This window comes from Neopsephotus bourkii, unplaced genomic scaffold (genome assembly GCF_033783945.1).
Source record: "Neopsephotus bourkii isolate Nb327-2 ecotype Australia unplaced genomic scaffold, CSIRO-AGI_Nbou_v1 NB_457, whole genome shotgun sequence".
Lineage (NCBI taxonomy): Eukaryota > Metazoa > Chordata > Aves > Psittaciformes > Psittacidae > Neopsephotus > Neopsephotus bourkii.
This window is the reverse complement of record NW_026900959.1, coordinates 1,765,395-1,779,147: the sequence shown is the minus strand read 5'-3', so window position 1 is coordinate 1,779,147 and position 13,753 is coordinate 1,765,395. Positions and strand designations below refer to the sequence as shown.

Below are 13,753 nucleotides of genomic sequence, written 5' to 3'. Positions count from 1 at the left end.
GTATTATTCCGGTCATACTCAGCATGGTAGTTTATATACTGAAAACCTACATCAGGAATCCTTTACTCCACACTCACCCTTATCTTGTGCAGCTTGTAAGTGATGAACTCTGCCTTCATGCCACCCACAACCCCAGGATCCAAACCCAGGACATTCAGCATCCAGAAGAGACATAAAAGCCACGATGCTCAGTCAAAGGTAAGTGCAGCGACATGCTGTTGGTGTTCTCATCCCCAGCAATCCCAGCAAGGCCCAATGAAAGAGTCAGACACCAAAACCCCTTAAATTTGACATTTTATTTCATCGCAGAAGAAAATCCAACATAGGCCTCATTATGTTACGCATCTTTAATTATAAAAATAAGCAAAGAAAATAACTTGCATCTTTCTCATTACTATGATATGTTTCAAATAACCTTTATATGAACACACTGAGCTTTAAAAATGTAATTTAAACAATAAATAATGACATATACCAGATATGCTCACTGTTTATTCCAGTACTCAGCAAAAAAAAAACAACCCCAAAAAACCCCAAACTCTCTCCCTCTTCTAAGTATCTTTAAATTATAAATACAATAATGCAAATTTATAATGGCACAAAACATCTAAAGTGCAAACAAATCACAATGAGAATCATGCAAACGTTTCTAGAGAAGCCCCTCCCCACCCCCGAGAGAAATCACTTTGCCATGAATGCAAGGTTAAAAAAATAAAGCATTCGAGATTAAATCAAGGGTGAAATAACTGGACGTGGTATTGAGACTCATCCCCCAGCCCCAGGGGACCTCTTGCACCCAGTTCAAAGCATCCACACTCAGGCATCCTTCCCTGCTGATGGGAAGCGCCTCTCTCGCACCTCCTATCCCCTCCCCTGATCACAGCGAGCTTTAAACCACCAGCTTATCCCAAAGTTAGGCAAAGGGACCCCCAGGCCCTCTGATGTGATGGACGTGTGCTTGTGGCTTCCTTGCTACTTCAGCAGAGGAAAGAATAGTGACTTATTAAAGCAGCTCAGAAATGCACTCAACGGCAGTGCTGGTATGAGAGGCAGAGCTCGGGAGTGCACAGGTCGTGGTTACCCGCCATACCAGAGCAAATCAGATCTTCCCGCTCATCTTCCCACCAAGGAAGGGGACAACAGGTTTAAATTCCTACTGGAAAAAGAGCGTTAGCTATGACACCCCAAGGAGATAGGGTCTGGGGTAATCTAACTCTCGGGTTTGGAGCACTTGAACCATCAATCAGCTTTATAAACCTTATTTGGGTTTTCATAGAAAGGGGTGCACAAAGCACCAGAGAAGCCACTTGCCCTGAGGAGCATCTCCATGGAAAACTGTGGCTGCTCGATGTCCTTAATGAGCTCTGCTGGTGTGAGCCCATATTGGCCGTGGGGACCCAAACCAGGAGCTGCTTTGCCATGCCAGTGCACCCATCCAGGTGGTGTTTGGATGCTGCCCCAAGCAGAGTAAAGACCTTTTGGTAACTACTTCCCTACACAGCAACATGCACTTGATGCACAAACCCCAGCAAGACGTCCCCATTGAGCAATGCCCATCTCCCAGCAGTGCAGTGTGAGGTGTAATGAGGTGGGAAGTCACACACGCAGAGTTCTGGGATCACTTCCTAATATAAGTCAGACTTTCAGGGTCAGGATATTCAAGGGGGCTTTGGTTTTCACCTTGCAAAACTTCTTGGTGTTGGAGTCTATATACCTGTCTGATTGCCCAGAGAGGTGGTGGATGCCCCATCCCTGGAGACATTCAAGGCCAGGCTGGATGTGGTTCTGAGCAACCTGATCTAGTTGAAGATGTCCCTGCTCATTGTAAGGGGGTTGGAACATGACCTTTGAAGGTCCCTCCAACCCCGTCTCTTCTCTGAGTCTATGATTTAAGAACAAGCAATATTGCATCTCACTTGCCCTGGACGGCACAATTCAGAGTATTAAACAAATAAAGTAAAACAACAACCCTCTACCGTCAGCAACATTTTTTGCTGCTTACAATTTTATGACAGCACTTTTGGGCTACATTTAATGAAGACAGCAATATTAGAAATGCTGCCACTGCATCTGGTTTCAATATATTAGCAGCAAGTTCTTGTTTAAAGGCTTTGTGGTTTAAACAAAAAAAAGAAAGAAAACAACAAAAAAAGAGGTTATATTGCTTTAGATTTTGAAAAGAAAACTAGGTCCCTCCTGTATAAGCTCTCTACTGGTTGAGCAAGAGTCATCCACTCTGCAGACGGACTCTAACGGGATGGATCTGGAGCGTGGAACTGGCCTTGTTGGTTGCACGCCACAATGTGGCTTTGTTTGGCTGGCTCAAGCCCATCAGGCTACTGTGCAGAGCAGCTGGGGGGGCCCCAGCTACTGCATGGGACCTCCTGCTCTGCTCCTCCTCACCGAGGCTGCTCAAAGGGTGGACGGGAGGAAGGCAGATGGAGAGCATCGTGCCTCTCAAAGGCAGGCGCGCTGCTTTGCTTCTGCAGCTGAAGAGAATGGAAGGGGTTCTCCTGCCTTCCCCAGAAAATCACTTTCTAAAGGAAGCCATAGGATCCCAAGGCAGCTTTTAGTGAGGCCAAAGAGCTCTGCAGCAGCAGCACTCCTGCTTTGGGTCTCACAGCCCCTCTTTGGAGATAGGACTGGAGACGTTCAAGGCAGGACTGGAGGCATTCAAGGCCAGCCTGGATGTGGTTGTGAGCAACCTGATCTAGTTGAAGATGCCCCTGCTCCTTGCAGGGGGTTTGGAACTGGATGAGCTCCAACCCAAACTGTTCTATGGGTCCGTAACTGGCCAGTAGGGACAATTCTTTCCTTCTTTTCCCTCCACTTTAACTATGAGAAGAGAGGCTTCTTTCTGGCCCTGCAATTTCTGCCCTCCACATTTTTCTCTCTTCCGTTATAAAAAGGCCACAGAGGAGAACATGAACTCTTGACTACGACAGCGATGCTGTTTCCAGGACAAAAAGAAATAGCTAACTTCCAAAACTGAGTTTATGCAATAAAGTTCTTCTATTCTGCTCCTTTTAAGCAGCCTCTCGTGGAATTTATGTACAGTACATGACAGATTTTAAAACTATTTATACCACAGTTAGAGCAAGACCTTTAATACTCTAGTCTTAAGACAGGGTATGTTTCTGTTAGATTTCTGTTAAAGCTTTAGACAGTTAAATACAGTACATAGATGTTAGCTTTTAAATACAATGCAAGATTATGTAACCTTCTGACTAGCTTCAACCATCGACTGGCACCTCTTTTAGTCATTTCCATAGCACAAAATGTTCCTTTCCTGATTTGCTGTGTGTTTGTGGGGTAGTTTTAACTCATTTTGCACTGTGGTGCCACGTCACGGTAACTAAAATCACCCACAGCTAGCGAGTTTGGCAAATCAATGGGTTAACAGAGCTGTGTTGGAAGGGTTAGGACTGTATGACACTAAGAGACCAGGAATATGACATTCATATTCGTCCATGGCCAGCACAGATTCATAACACGAATTCCATTGACATCTTTAGGATGTGCAACAGTTATTAGTGCATCTATCGTCTCCTACCAGCTTACTACAAGAGAGAACAAGCTATTCTCCCTGGTGCCAAACCTTCAGCCTTCAATGGCGTTAGTGCTACAGTACATTTAGAGTTTGGTGTCTGAAGGCCCGACTACTGTTCTAAGGGTTATAGCTAAGACTAAGATCGTTTTGGGGCGTCTTTTGTGTGGGGAAGAAAAGAGATGGAGACATTTGGATGGTGGGAAAGCTGAGACACTGAACACGGCTCCATGCAAAACGCTGTCTTCGAGAGGAATAGAAACGAATGCAAGGCTAACTCTAAACCCAGGTCCTAGTGGGTGTGAAAACTAGCTACAGTACACTTGCGTTGGGTGCGTTACTCCTCTAGAAGAGAGACTTGAGCTTTGGTCGTGCTGAGCATCCCTTAACACCCAGGGCCGCCGCGCCGGGGCGTTACGCGCTCTCGGCGGAGCCGCGCTTCGCGTGCGCCGGGACCAGGACCGGGCCCGGGCCCTCACCTCGCAGGGTCCTGAAGTAGAGTTTGAGCTTCTGTGGCTCCGTGATGCGCCTCCGGGCGAAGTCGGAGCGCGCGTGGCCCTGGGCGCAGTGGTCCGTCTGCAGCAGGTGGAAGAGGCTCGCCATGTTGGGGCCGATCTTCTCCATCAGGCTGTCCTTGATGGTGCTCACAGTCTCTTCGTCGCACTCCAACAGGCTCCTCACCAGCTTGTTGTAATACCTGCACGAGAGGCACCGGTGGTTATGCTGAGGCAGCTCCCGGTAAGAGGGGCATGGAGCTGCTGCAATGGGTTCAGATGCTGGGAGAGCTGGGCTGGGGCAGCCTGGAGAAGAGAAGGCTCCTGAAGGGGAGACCTGAGAGCAGCTCCAGTGCCTGAAGGGGCTGCAGGAAACAGGGAGAGGGGCTTGGGACAAGGGCCTGTAGGGACAGGCCAAGGGGAATGGCTTGAACCTGCCCGAGGGGAGACTGAGCTGAGCTCTTAGGCAGAAGCTCTTCCCTGTGAGGGTGCTGAGGCGCTGGCACAGGGTGCCCAGAGAAGCTGTGGCTGCCCCATCCCTGGCAGTGCTCAAGGCCAGGTTGGACACAGGGGCTTGGAGCAAGCTGCTCCGGTGGAAGGGGTCCCTGCCCGTGGCACGGGTTGGAGCTGGAGGAGCTTTGATGTCCCTTCAACCCAAACCATTTGGTGATTGCATAATCCTATGAAGATGAAAGAACTAAAGGTAGGAGCTGATCTCAAGTGACAAACCTTTGAGAATCAGGTTTTTTAAGTCATTCAGGGTGTGTTTGACACTGATTTTTGACAGCGCACAATGTACATGTTCCCTCTGCATCTAACAAATGCCCTGGACTTGAAGATGCTCACATACGTACTCAAGACACAGAAGGAAGCAGAAGTGATTTTGATGTTCCCTTGCTGCATTGGGAAGAAGGTGAGAGTGAGGAGCTAAGAGAAGGAACTCACTTCAGTGTGTGCTTTACTCTCCGCTGAACAACCTGAGTTTCTAGATCTTTAGGAAGAAAAATAATTGCATCTTCCTGATCGATTCTGCCTGTCACCAAACCACATCACAGACTAAAACAGACCACGGGTCTGAGGTTGTGCAACCCGGCCTACAAACGTACCCATCCCTGTGGCACCGTCCCCATCCATCCCTCTCCCTTCCCTCCGTGCACAGCCTTTAGCAAGGGACCAGAAGAGGGAGAAGCAGGTCAGAGCCGGACAGATGCATGTATTCCCTGGGGATAGATCTGTAGGGCACACGATCGGTGACCATGCATTTAAATCACAAGGGAGGACCTTACGCTCTGCCCTGTTGCGTGCTCGCCTCCTCTCCAGCCTGCTGCTGCATTTTGGCCTTCCAGCAGCCTGGAGCACACGTTCCTTGCTCCAGGAACCGATCCAGGGCTGATCTGTTTGCCCAGCTGAGCAGAGAACAGCACTCAAAGGAACGATCCTCCACAGGGCAGGCAAGTGGGACCTCCCTGTACAAGAGAGCATCTTCCTAGGGAGGGCAAGGGGGGAGAAGAGGAGCGGTCCCGTATCTGCTGGGCTACTCCTGCCTGGAAGGACGTTGGGAAACTTATTTTAAGCCTTTAAGGTCATGGTGACATTTTTCCACCGGAGCAGAGAAGAGAATAACCTGCAGGTGGAGGAGGGGAAGGAAGAGGGAAATGAGAGCTCACATTCAAACTCTTTCCTAACTCTCAGCTCTGGCCTTTAGAGCAGCCAGTGGAGGTCAGGTGAGGTTAAAGTTTCTGCTGCTCTTGAAGCACAAAAGGACCAGGCTTTGGCACGGGGGAGCACAGAGCAAGCACGGCTTGGCAGGGCTGAGATTGAGGTCTGAAGGGTGCGCAGTGGTTGATGATGAATACATCTGTGCGAGCCGCACATCCAGCTCAAATCAGTTCCAGCCTAACGGGACAGGAGGAGCAGATCCCATCCACCTTCCTCTGCTGCGCTGCCTCCACCTCCTTCACACAGATAAAGCTTGGTGGTTTCCATAGCTGGAGCTGCAATCAAACAGTTTGCTAGTGCCTTAGACTGCAAGCCAAGGCAACAAGGCTTTCCTCTCCTCCTGCTCCTGCCATGAGATTAAATCACAGGAAGATGCTATGACCTTTAACTACTTCCTCTCAGTGTCCCAGGCCAAGTGGCACATTCTTATTCTGTGGCTATGTTGGGACAGGGGCTGGGAAAGCAGGATGCTTTAGGAGACCTCAATGTAAACTATTAGCTGGGAAATCCTGCTGCTTTTGTTACTCAACATGTCATAATATCCTCTGGCTTCAAGAAGGGTTGGCGGCGGTAGGGGAGGAGTTCCCTTTGGACCAACACGTACAACACTGCTGCTGCCATCACTGCATCCCCCCTCGCCCAAGCGGCCACGCATCCCTCTTCACCCTCGTGCCCCCATGGCCCCACCAAGGGCTGGTTCAAGGCTGCAGTCCACCAGATTGACCTGAACTGCTCTTTCTGATGCCACAGGGCTCCCTGCTCCTCATCCCAGCCCTCAGGTGAATGCTGAAGCAAACCTCTTCCTGATTTGCTTGGGGGAAGAGGGCAAAGACACAAATGTAATTTTCACCTTCCTACATGCAGGATTTTCTAGATATAATAACTACAATAGAGTTTGCCATAATAAACCGATAGCAGTCAGAGATGCAACATCCAGTTATCACTTGCATACCTGCCCTAGGATAGGCCTGGAGTGCTCAGATGCTTCTAGATCAAGTCAATCAGCCACCCCAGAGGAGCTGTAGCATTGGCCACAGCCAGCCATCATGTTAAACTGCAGCTTGGTCTGTTTGCACTCAAATTCTAGAGCATATTTACACAAAGTGCTCAAGAAGATCCCTTTTATCCCAATCACAAGACTCAGCACTGATTGTTCCAGGATTCAGGGGAAGAAATCCCTGCCCTTGCAGCATGACTGCGCAGACTGCAGCAGCTCGCTGAAGCCTCTCTCTGTCCCTTGTCCTTGGAGGACGGGGACAGGGCAGTTCAGTGCTCAGATAAAGGTGCCAGAGAGCAGCATGACGTGCCTGGTTCTGCAGGCAAGAAGGAACAGGGCTGAGGACAACCCTAGAAGAGACCTTTAAGAACACCAGACTATCCCTATAAATACAAACTACCTGACCACAGCAGAATGAGGTTACAGAGCAGCATGTTTGCTGATTCTCTTTCCTTGTGCTTCATACTGCTATGGGCAAGCTCTCATTTACCACGTGCCAAATAAACCCAGGGCAGGGGGTGGCTGCAATGTGAAGGAAGCTGCAAGAGGTTCTGAAGCTCTGAAGTGCCCAATGTGCCAGAGATGCTACATTGATAGAACTGGGTTTGGTATTGGAAAGCTCTGGTTGTTGTTATCCTGCCTTCAGACTGAAAGAACCAGCATTTAAACAAACTCCAGGCTTTGAAGCAATGCCTGTCCAGTTCATTTTAGGATTCTCCCCTGGAGATGTTTGTCAGTGTATTCACCAAAGGGAGAATCAGAGGAATGCTGGTAAAACTGAACAAGGACTTGAAAAGGCAGAGAGCACTGCTTAGCCTGCACTACAGTAGGACTTTAAGAAGGGAAGCCCATTTGGTTCCTCTCATTTCTTTCCCATTATTGCACCTGATGGATTTCAGCTGAGGGAAGCTCCACGTACCGGTTTGAGAACTGATTCGGAAGCTGGACCACCTCCGTGATGGCTTCAGGGTTCCGCCTGGCGATGCCACACATGTCCAGTTTGCTGTAGCACTCCTCTTGCACCTCGGAGATCATCCTTTGGAACGTGGAGCACCTCCGGATGGCCAGGAACACCTTGGACGTAACCCCGTTTGCGATGCATTTCAAGCTTTCTTTCACAAAAGCTTTTCCCTGGAAACAGAAGAAAAACCTTAAACTACAACAGATTTCATAGCAAGGGATGTATGGAGATACTCCACTGTGCCTGGCTGCTACTGGTTACCCTTGCTGCAATCACAGACTTGCTGGAGGTCCCTTACCAGGCAGGGCAGGGAACTGGACCCTAAAAGCCCGAGGAAGCTGTGGCTGCCCCATCCCTGACAGTGTTCAAGGCCAGGTTGGATCAAGCTGCTCTGGTGGAAGGTGTCCCTGCCTGGGGTTGGAACTGGATGAGCTTTCAGGTCCTTCCCAACCCAAACCATTCCATGAGTCTGTGATAATTATTGCATCGCTATCATCCATAGCAGTTTCAGTTGGGATGCACAAGCCCAGAGAGGACAGATGTTTCCAAAACATTTAGGCAATGGAAGTCATTGCGTGAAGAGACCTAAGAGTGCCAGCACTAGGGATGGGCCAGTCCTGCCCACTGGGATGGGGCTGGACCACTCAGCACACACCAGCAACTGAGTGCATTTGGTTCACCGAGACCTCAGGATGCTTTAAGAGCTTTTAAGGTTTGTCCTTGGGAGTGAGAGCACACGTTGGGAAGAAAGCAGAAAGGAAGAGGGCCCTTGGGAGCCACAGTCCCTCTGACATGATCCTATTTATCCCACTGCGAGCTACCGCAGCCCTGGAGAGGCTGATGTGGCCGTGCATTCCCAGGCCTGAAGACTTCCAATTCAAACCCCAGCCCTGTGCCAGGTCACACACTCAGGAGCTTTACTTTGTCAGAGGAACGTTTGTATTTCCTCCCGAAGAGGAAACTTTGCTCTCCGCCCCACGGAACGCTCCCTGCCAAGTCCTCACACACAGCATACAGCACGTGGAAAATGTGCTGCAGAAAACAGCCCTGAAGGATGCGCTGGGAGCCAAAAATCAAAGTGATGGCTCAGAGGAGGAGCTGAGCCCCAGGGAGGGCTGCAAGAAAGGAAGGGTTAAGCCTGCACAGACCCCATCCCCATAAGAACACACACGTTAAGGTGCGAGGCAACATTATGGCCCCTTTATCCCGTACCTGAGTGTCGAATTTAGCAGCACTGTAGAGGAAGGACTTGCAGATGTCATACATGCCATCCGTGTCACACGTGGAGTTCTCCAGGCAGGCAAAGGCCCCGCAGCCCACCTGAAGGGCACTGTTCAGGCAGCGAACCACCTCGGCTGTGGAGAGAGGAACAGGCACAACATGATGCATGCACCCGATGCCATTGACCCCTTCTCCAGTGCTAAGCAGATTGTGCTCAATGCTGTCAAGCAGCAGCCTATTTGCCTTGAAAGGCTGGAGGGAGAGGTGTAGAAAAGAGCATAAAGGCATTGCTAAAGGCAGTTATTAACTGAAGATCACCACCAAATTGAGGGATGGAAACTGCAACTACCTACATCTTCCATCAGTTATGTACAGATCAACAGAGAGGCAACATCTGATAGAGTCTCAATGGAGGCGTCCATCCCAAGCTAACTTTGACTGCATGCATCCATTCAGACTCCCTCTAAAGAAGGCAGAAGCAATGAGGATGGGCACATGAAGAGCCCTGAGTGGTGAGGTCTTCTCCACAGTCTTAAACCAAAGGCAGGTCGGAGCAGCTTGGCAGCACCCAGTTCACAAATCTCCTTTAAAATGAGCCTGAAGTGATGGCAACTGCCAATAAACTGGCATGAAACGTGCACTCCTGGTGAGGAAGTGCTGGGGTTGTGTCTCTGGAGACACCTAAAAAGCATCAACAACCTGAAAATAAGATCTTAGTTTGTGTGTCAGTCAGCGGTACAAAGGACTTGAACGAGCAGCTAAACCCTAACCTGGTACCCAGCAGCTCGCAAGCACAGCCTAGAAGGGTCGCATCACTGAAGACATGCAGACAAAAGGGGCATTTGGGCAGGAAAAGTTTAAGGCAACGAAGCTGCCCGTGTATAATTTACCCCCTTGAGGCACTGGTTAGGCTGAACAGGAGGGTATCCATGTCACCCTGTCCCTTTTAGCGCAGATATTGTGCATTTTAACAATGAATCAGCAGTATTGCCACATGATTGCCCTGAAATTAGGAGGGATTTAACCTTTTTTGGGAAGCTGAACATCCGTCCCCTTATGTGCCTGTGCAAGGCACGGTCATGACTTTTGCAGCTCATGTTACGAGGCATTCTTGAGGCAGAAAGGCAAAGCCCGTGTCTCCCATTGCAATCCGAGGTGTGGGAAAAGTGAGGGTTTGCCTCCAGCGGAAGGGAACACACCTTCCTGAGAGCTAAGTTGTAGCCTAAAGACACATCCAGACAACAGGGAGCTTCACAGAACGCAGGAGAAAATAGAGAGCATTTGAAGGGATCACCCCATTAACCCCTCCTCATTCTCCACTCCTGCTTACGTGCCTGAAGGGAGAAATATTGAGTCAGCTCATCCTCTTCCCCAGTTCATAACCTCCCCATCGCCCAAGCCATTCCCACAATTATGTTTCCACAGGTTCAAATTAGAACTTTGCTTGCAGCAGACTTAGTCTGCATTAAGCTTTTATTGTTTTAGGCACGGTGCAAGAGTGAGACCCTATGTTTCTATAGCAACCAAATACAAAAGGAAATTGAGCAAACACCCTAGGATAATGCTGCAGAGCCTTGCAGAGCTAAAATAAGCTCCAAATTAAGAGACCTAATATCTTTGCTGTATAGTAGGAGACGGATTCTTAATCCCCATTGTTCAAGACAATGTGTCCAACTTATCTTAAGCATCTCCAGTGCACAAAGTGGAGCCATCCAGAGACGACTTGCCAGCAATTTTTCTCTCCATTGTAAAAGCAAGTTTGTTAAAGATCACCATCGGGTTTGTTTTATGGTACCCCCGAACTGACAGCAAGCAGGCGTCGGGAAGAAACGCTAGCAAGGGACAGTTTCTAGGTTACTGCATTCTTCAAAGTCACGTTTCCCTCTGCCCCCCTCTCTGAATAGGCAGATGTGTGGCAGAACAATGGTTCCCTCAAATCGCCACGGATTTGTATCAACTTCCTCAAAAGCAAGGGATTTAACACCAAAGTACGGCTGCAATGGGAGACGAGAGAAGGAGACATGCAGGCAGGGGAAGAAAAAGTACATGGAACTCATTTAGGAGCTGGGGGAGGAGGAGAGAGAATGGATTGCATCCTGCAAGCAGCTCACACACCGGTTCCCTGCCCCAGCTCCTGAAAGGAGAAGATTCCTTCCCCAGCTATGCACCAATATCCTGATTCAGCCCCTTAAATTCAGATTGCTTCCTACCAGCCATTAAGTTTATAAGCAAAGAAAAAAGAAAAAGAAAAGAAAGAGAACAAGAAAAAAGGAAATAAAAAGAAAAGAAAGGGAAAAAAATCATCAGCAGAGAGATCTGAGACAGTTCAACACGTCAGGGTTCAGGCTCAAAGCCCTCCTTGCTGGGTGTTACCTGAGTTCTGGGCTGCAACCCTGGGCTTCCTGGGGCTCACAGAGTCATTCTGTTCAGCTTCATAGGATGCGGATGCACTGATCACCAGCAGCAGGAGAAAGCCAGACTTTAGGAGCATTCTCTGACAAGTTTCCGCTAAGTGTGGTTTTTTTGGGGGTGGGATTTTTGGCTTTTTGGTCTTTTTTTTTGTTGTTGGTTTTTTTTGGTTGGTTTTTTTTTTTTTTTTTTTATATGGGTGTTATGTGTGTATCCCTCTCTCTCTTCTTCCACTTCGGCTCCAGCAAAGACGTGGATCTGGATACGCGCTCCCAGGCAGAGACAGCACGGAGTCGGCTGAGGCTCGGGGACGTGCTGCAGCCCGGCTCTGTCCGGCCCCTCTGGCTCCTGCTCGCTGGGGGACCAGGAGCGGTGCCGAGGGCTTTTATAGCCGCCCTTATCGGTCCCCCCGCGGGCTGCGGAGCCAATGGGGAGGCGCTGGGCAGAGCCAATGGCAGAGTGGACTCATTCAAGCCCCAGAACACTGCAACTTCACAGGAAGAATATTTTCCAGCCCATTAAAAGTACCTGCCAAACAACAATAACCCACAAGTTAATCTTTGGGGTGGGAAACGGGGCGGGGGGGTGGAGAACAGGACGACTTCCTATGGATAATTGAGCTCAAGGAAATGACAGCGCAGCTCGAAATCTTCCCCCCCCTCCCGCAAAGAACAAATCACCTGCCCTTTAAGAAGAGAGATTTTCCCATCCCTTTGCAGCTATTCCAGCCCTTGGGAAGGGGGATTCGCATGGGGCTGGCCCTGAGCCCCCCCCGTGCAGTGAGGCAGTTCCATGCCTGCCCCTGGCCCCCCGGAAAGGCAAAGGGGACGTACCTGTGTGCGTGCGGACGGGAGGCATCGCCTCTTGCCTGCCAAAGCACGTGTGCGCAGCCCTGAGCCCACGTCCAAACACACTACACCTCACGTAGGCACATGCAAATACCCTCTCCGTGCCTAAATCCCTATTCCTCACACACCACACTCCTTATCTCCCCCTTCCCAGTAAAGCCACGCTTCCTACCCTGGCCTTCAGTGCAGTTTTGCTGCTCCTTATTCCCAGTGAGGCTCAAGAACCGATTTTTTAGGTGTTTGGTGGTTTTCCTCCCTCCACCCCCCCCCAGATTCAATCCTGTTCTTCAGATTTCATAACGGGAGGAGGCACCCTAATGCTTGATTTAATCTTCATGTTAATGGCACGGAATGAGGATTAACACACTGGAGAACTGATTCTCTTCTGTATCAGAGACAATGTAAGGCTCTGGGCATTTAGGGATGAAAGTCTAAGCAGTGGTATTAAGCCTTAGAGCTGAAAGGAAATTGAGAAGGTGCACAGAGAAAGGAGATTTATAGATAAAAAGTTGTAAGTTCCTGCAGCTTAGAATAAGCCAAAAGAGTTCAAAATCGTGTCCTATGGATCAGAGACAAGAGAGCTGCTTTGGGATCTTGATCTCACTCAGCCATCCCCATGATCTTCTCTACTGAAGGAGAAACACTCTTGTCCCTGTGGTGCCAGGCAAGGAAAAGCAGCTTGAACAGACTCCCACATCCATCCACGTGCACAAGGTCCGTCTGGATGAACCATTCCCACAGACCTCATGGAAGCGGAGGCACAAATCCCCCTCGTCCCATGGGCACCATTCACGTTTATGGGCAGCTAAACTTTAAACTCAATAAGGAAGCAATTTAAAGAGAACACAAGTAGCCTCTTCCTTAGTGGAGCTCCAGAAGCAGTGCCCACTCCTTTACCTCATCCCTGCCTTCCTTTTGCCTTGGTTTGATGGCAATGGGACCACTCTGCCTCCTCACCCCATCCCTGAGCTCTGATGGCTTCCAAAGAGGAGCCGCCAGCCCCGTTTGTGTTGGCATGGTTGGGGTCAACTTCAATTGCAAACCAAACCGGGTTGCCCCGGCCCTTTGAGCTCATCTGCATCCTATCCAAGTCCAAGTGAATGGCAAAATTAGTAGCAAGTAGCTCCTATAGATACTAAAATCCTTCCAGAGCATTATTCCAGGGCTGATTTACTCCTTTATGGATATACTCACTAACTGTACCTGCTTCAGTTTTCCAAGTAACCTGCTTTAATTCCCAACAGCAACAACAGGAGATCAAGTGTAAGATGAGGCTCAGTTTGGCAACAGGAAGGGGCACTACAACACAGAGTAATTGTATTGGATCAGGACACATCCAGATGTTATAACAGCAGACTTCAGGTCTCCAGAAAGACCCTGGGAAGAAAGGGAAGTGGGGAAATGACTTAAGGAGTGATGGACCCACACTGAGTTGCTCTCAAATTTGGCAGGGGACTTGTTCAAGCTGATTTCTGCCTGAGACATTTGAGTCCTTCGGTACCAGAGCCTATTTCCATCACTCATTTTGTGTAATGAAGGCATCAGGAACTCTGCAAT

The 13,753-nt window shown here is 49.3% G+C and overlaps 1 protein-coding gene across 1 annotated transcript; it reads right to left on the bottom strand.

Moving 5' to 3' along the window:
* Positions 1 to 281: 281 nt before the first annotated feature.
* STC1 (stanniocalcin 1) lies at positions 282 to 11,535 on the bottom strand. Its single transcript, XM_061349741.1, has 4 exons — positions 11,313 to 11,535; positions 8,931 to 9,073; positions 7,677 to 7,888; positions 282 to 4,244 (listed from the first exon to the last, which is right to left on the bottom strand). Exons 1-4 carry the CDS (start codon positions 11,428 to 11,430, stop codon positions 3,962 to 3,964), a joined length of 756 nt encoding a protein of 251 aa, XP_061205725.1. The 5' UTR covers positions 11,431 to 11,535; the 3' UTR covers positions 282 to 3,961.
* Between the last annotated feature and the right edge of the window lie 2,218 nt (positions 11,536 to 13,753).

Coding starts and splice junctions, on each gene's coding strand:
- STC1 (XM_061349741.1), bottom strand. CDS start 11,430: ATGCTCCTAAAGTCTGGCTTTCTCCTGCTGCTGGTGATCAGTGCATCC. Junction 9,074..11,312: donor GGTTGCAGCCCAGAACTCAG/GTAACACCCAGC, acceptor CTCTCTCCACAG/CCGAGGTGGTTCGCTGCCTG. Junction 7,889..8,930: donor CTGCTAAATTCGACACTCAG/GTACGGGATAAA, acceptor TTCTGTTTCCAG/GGAAAAGCTTTTGTGAAAGA.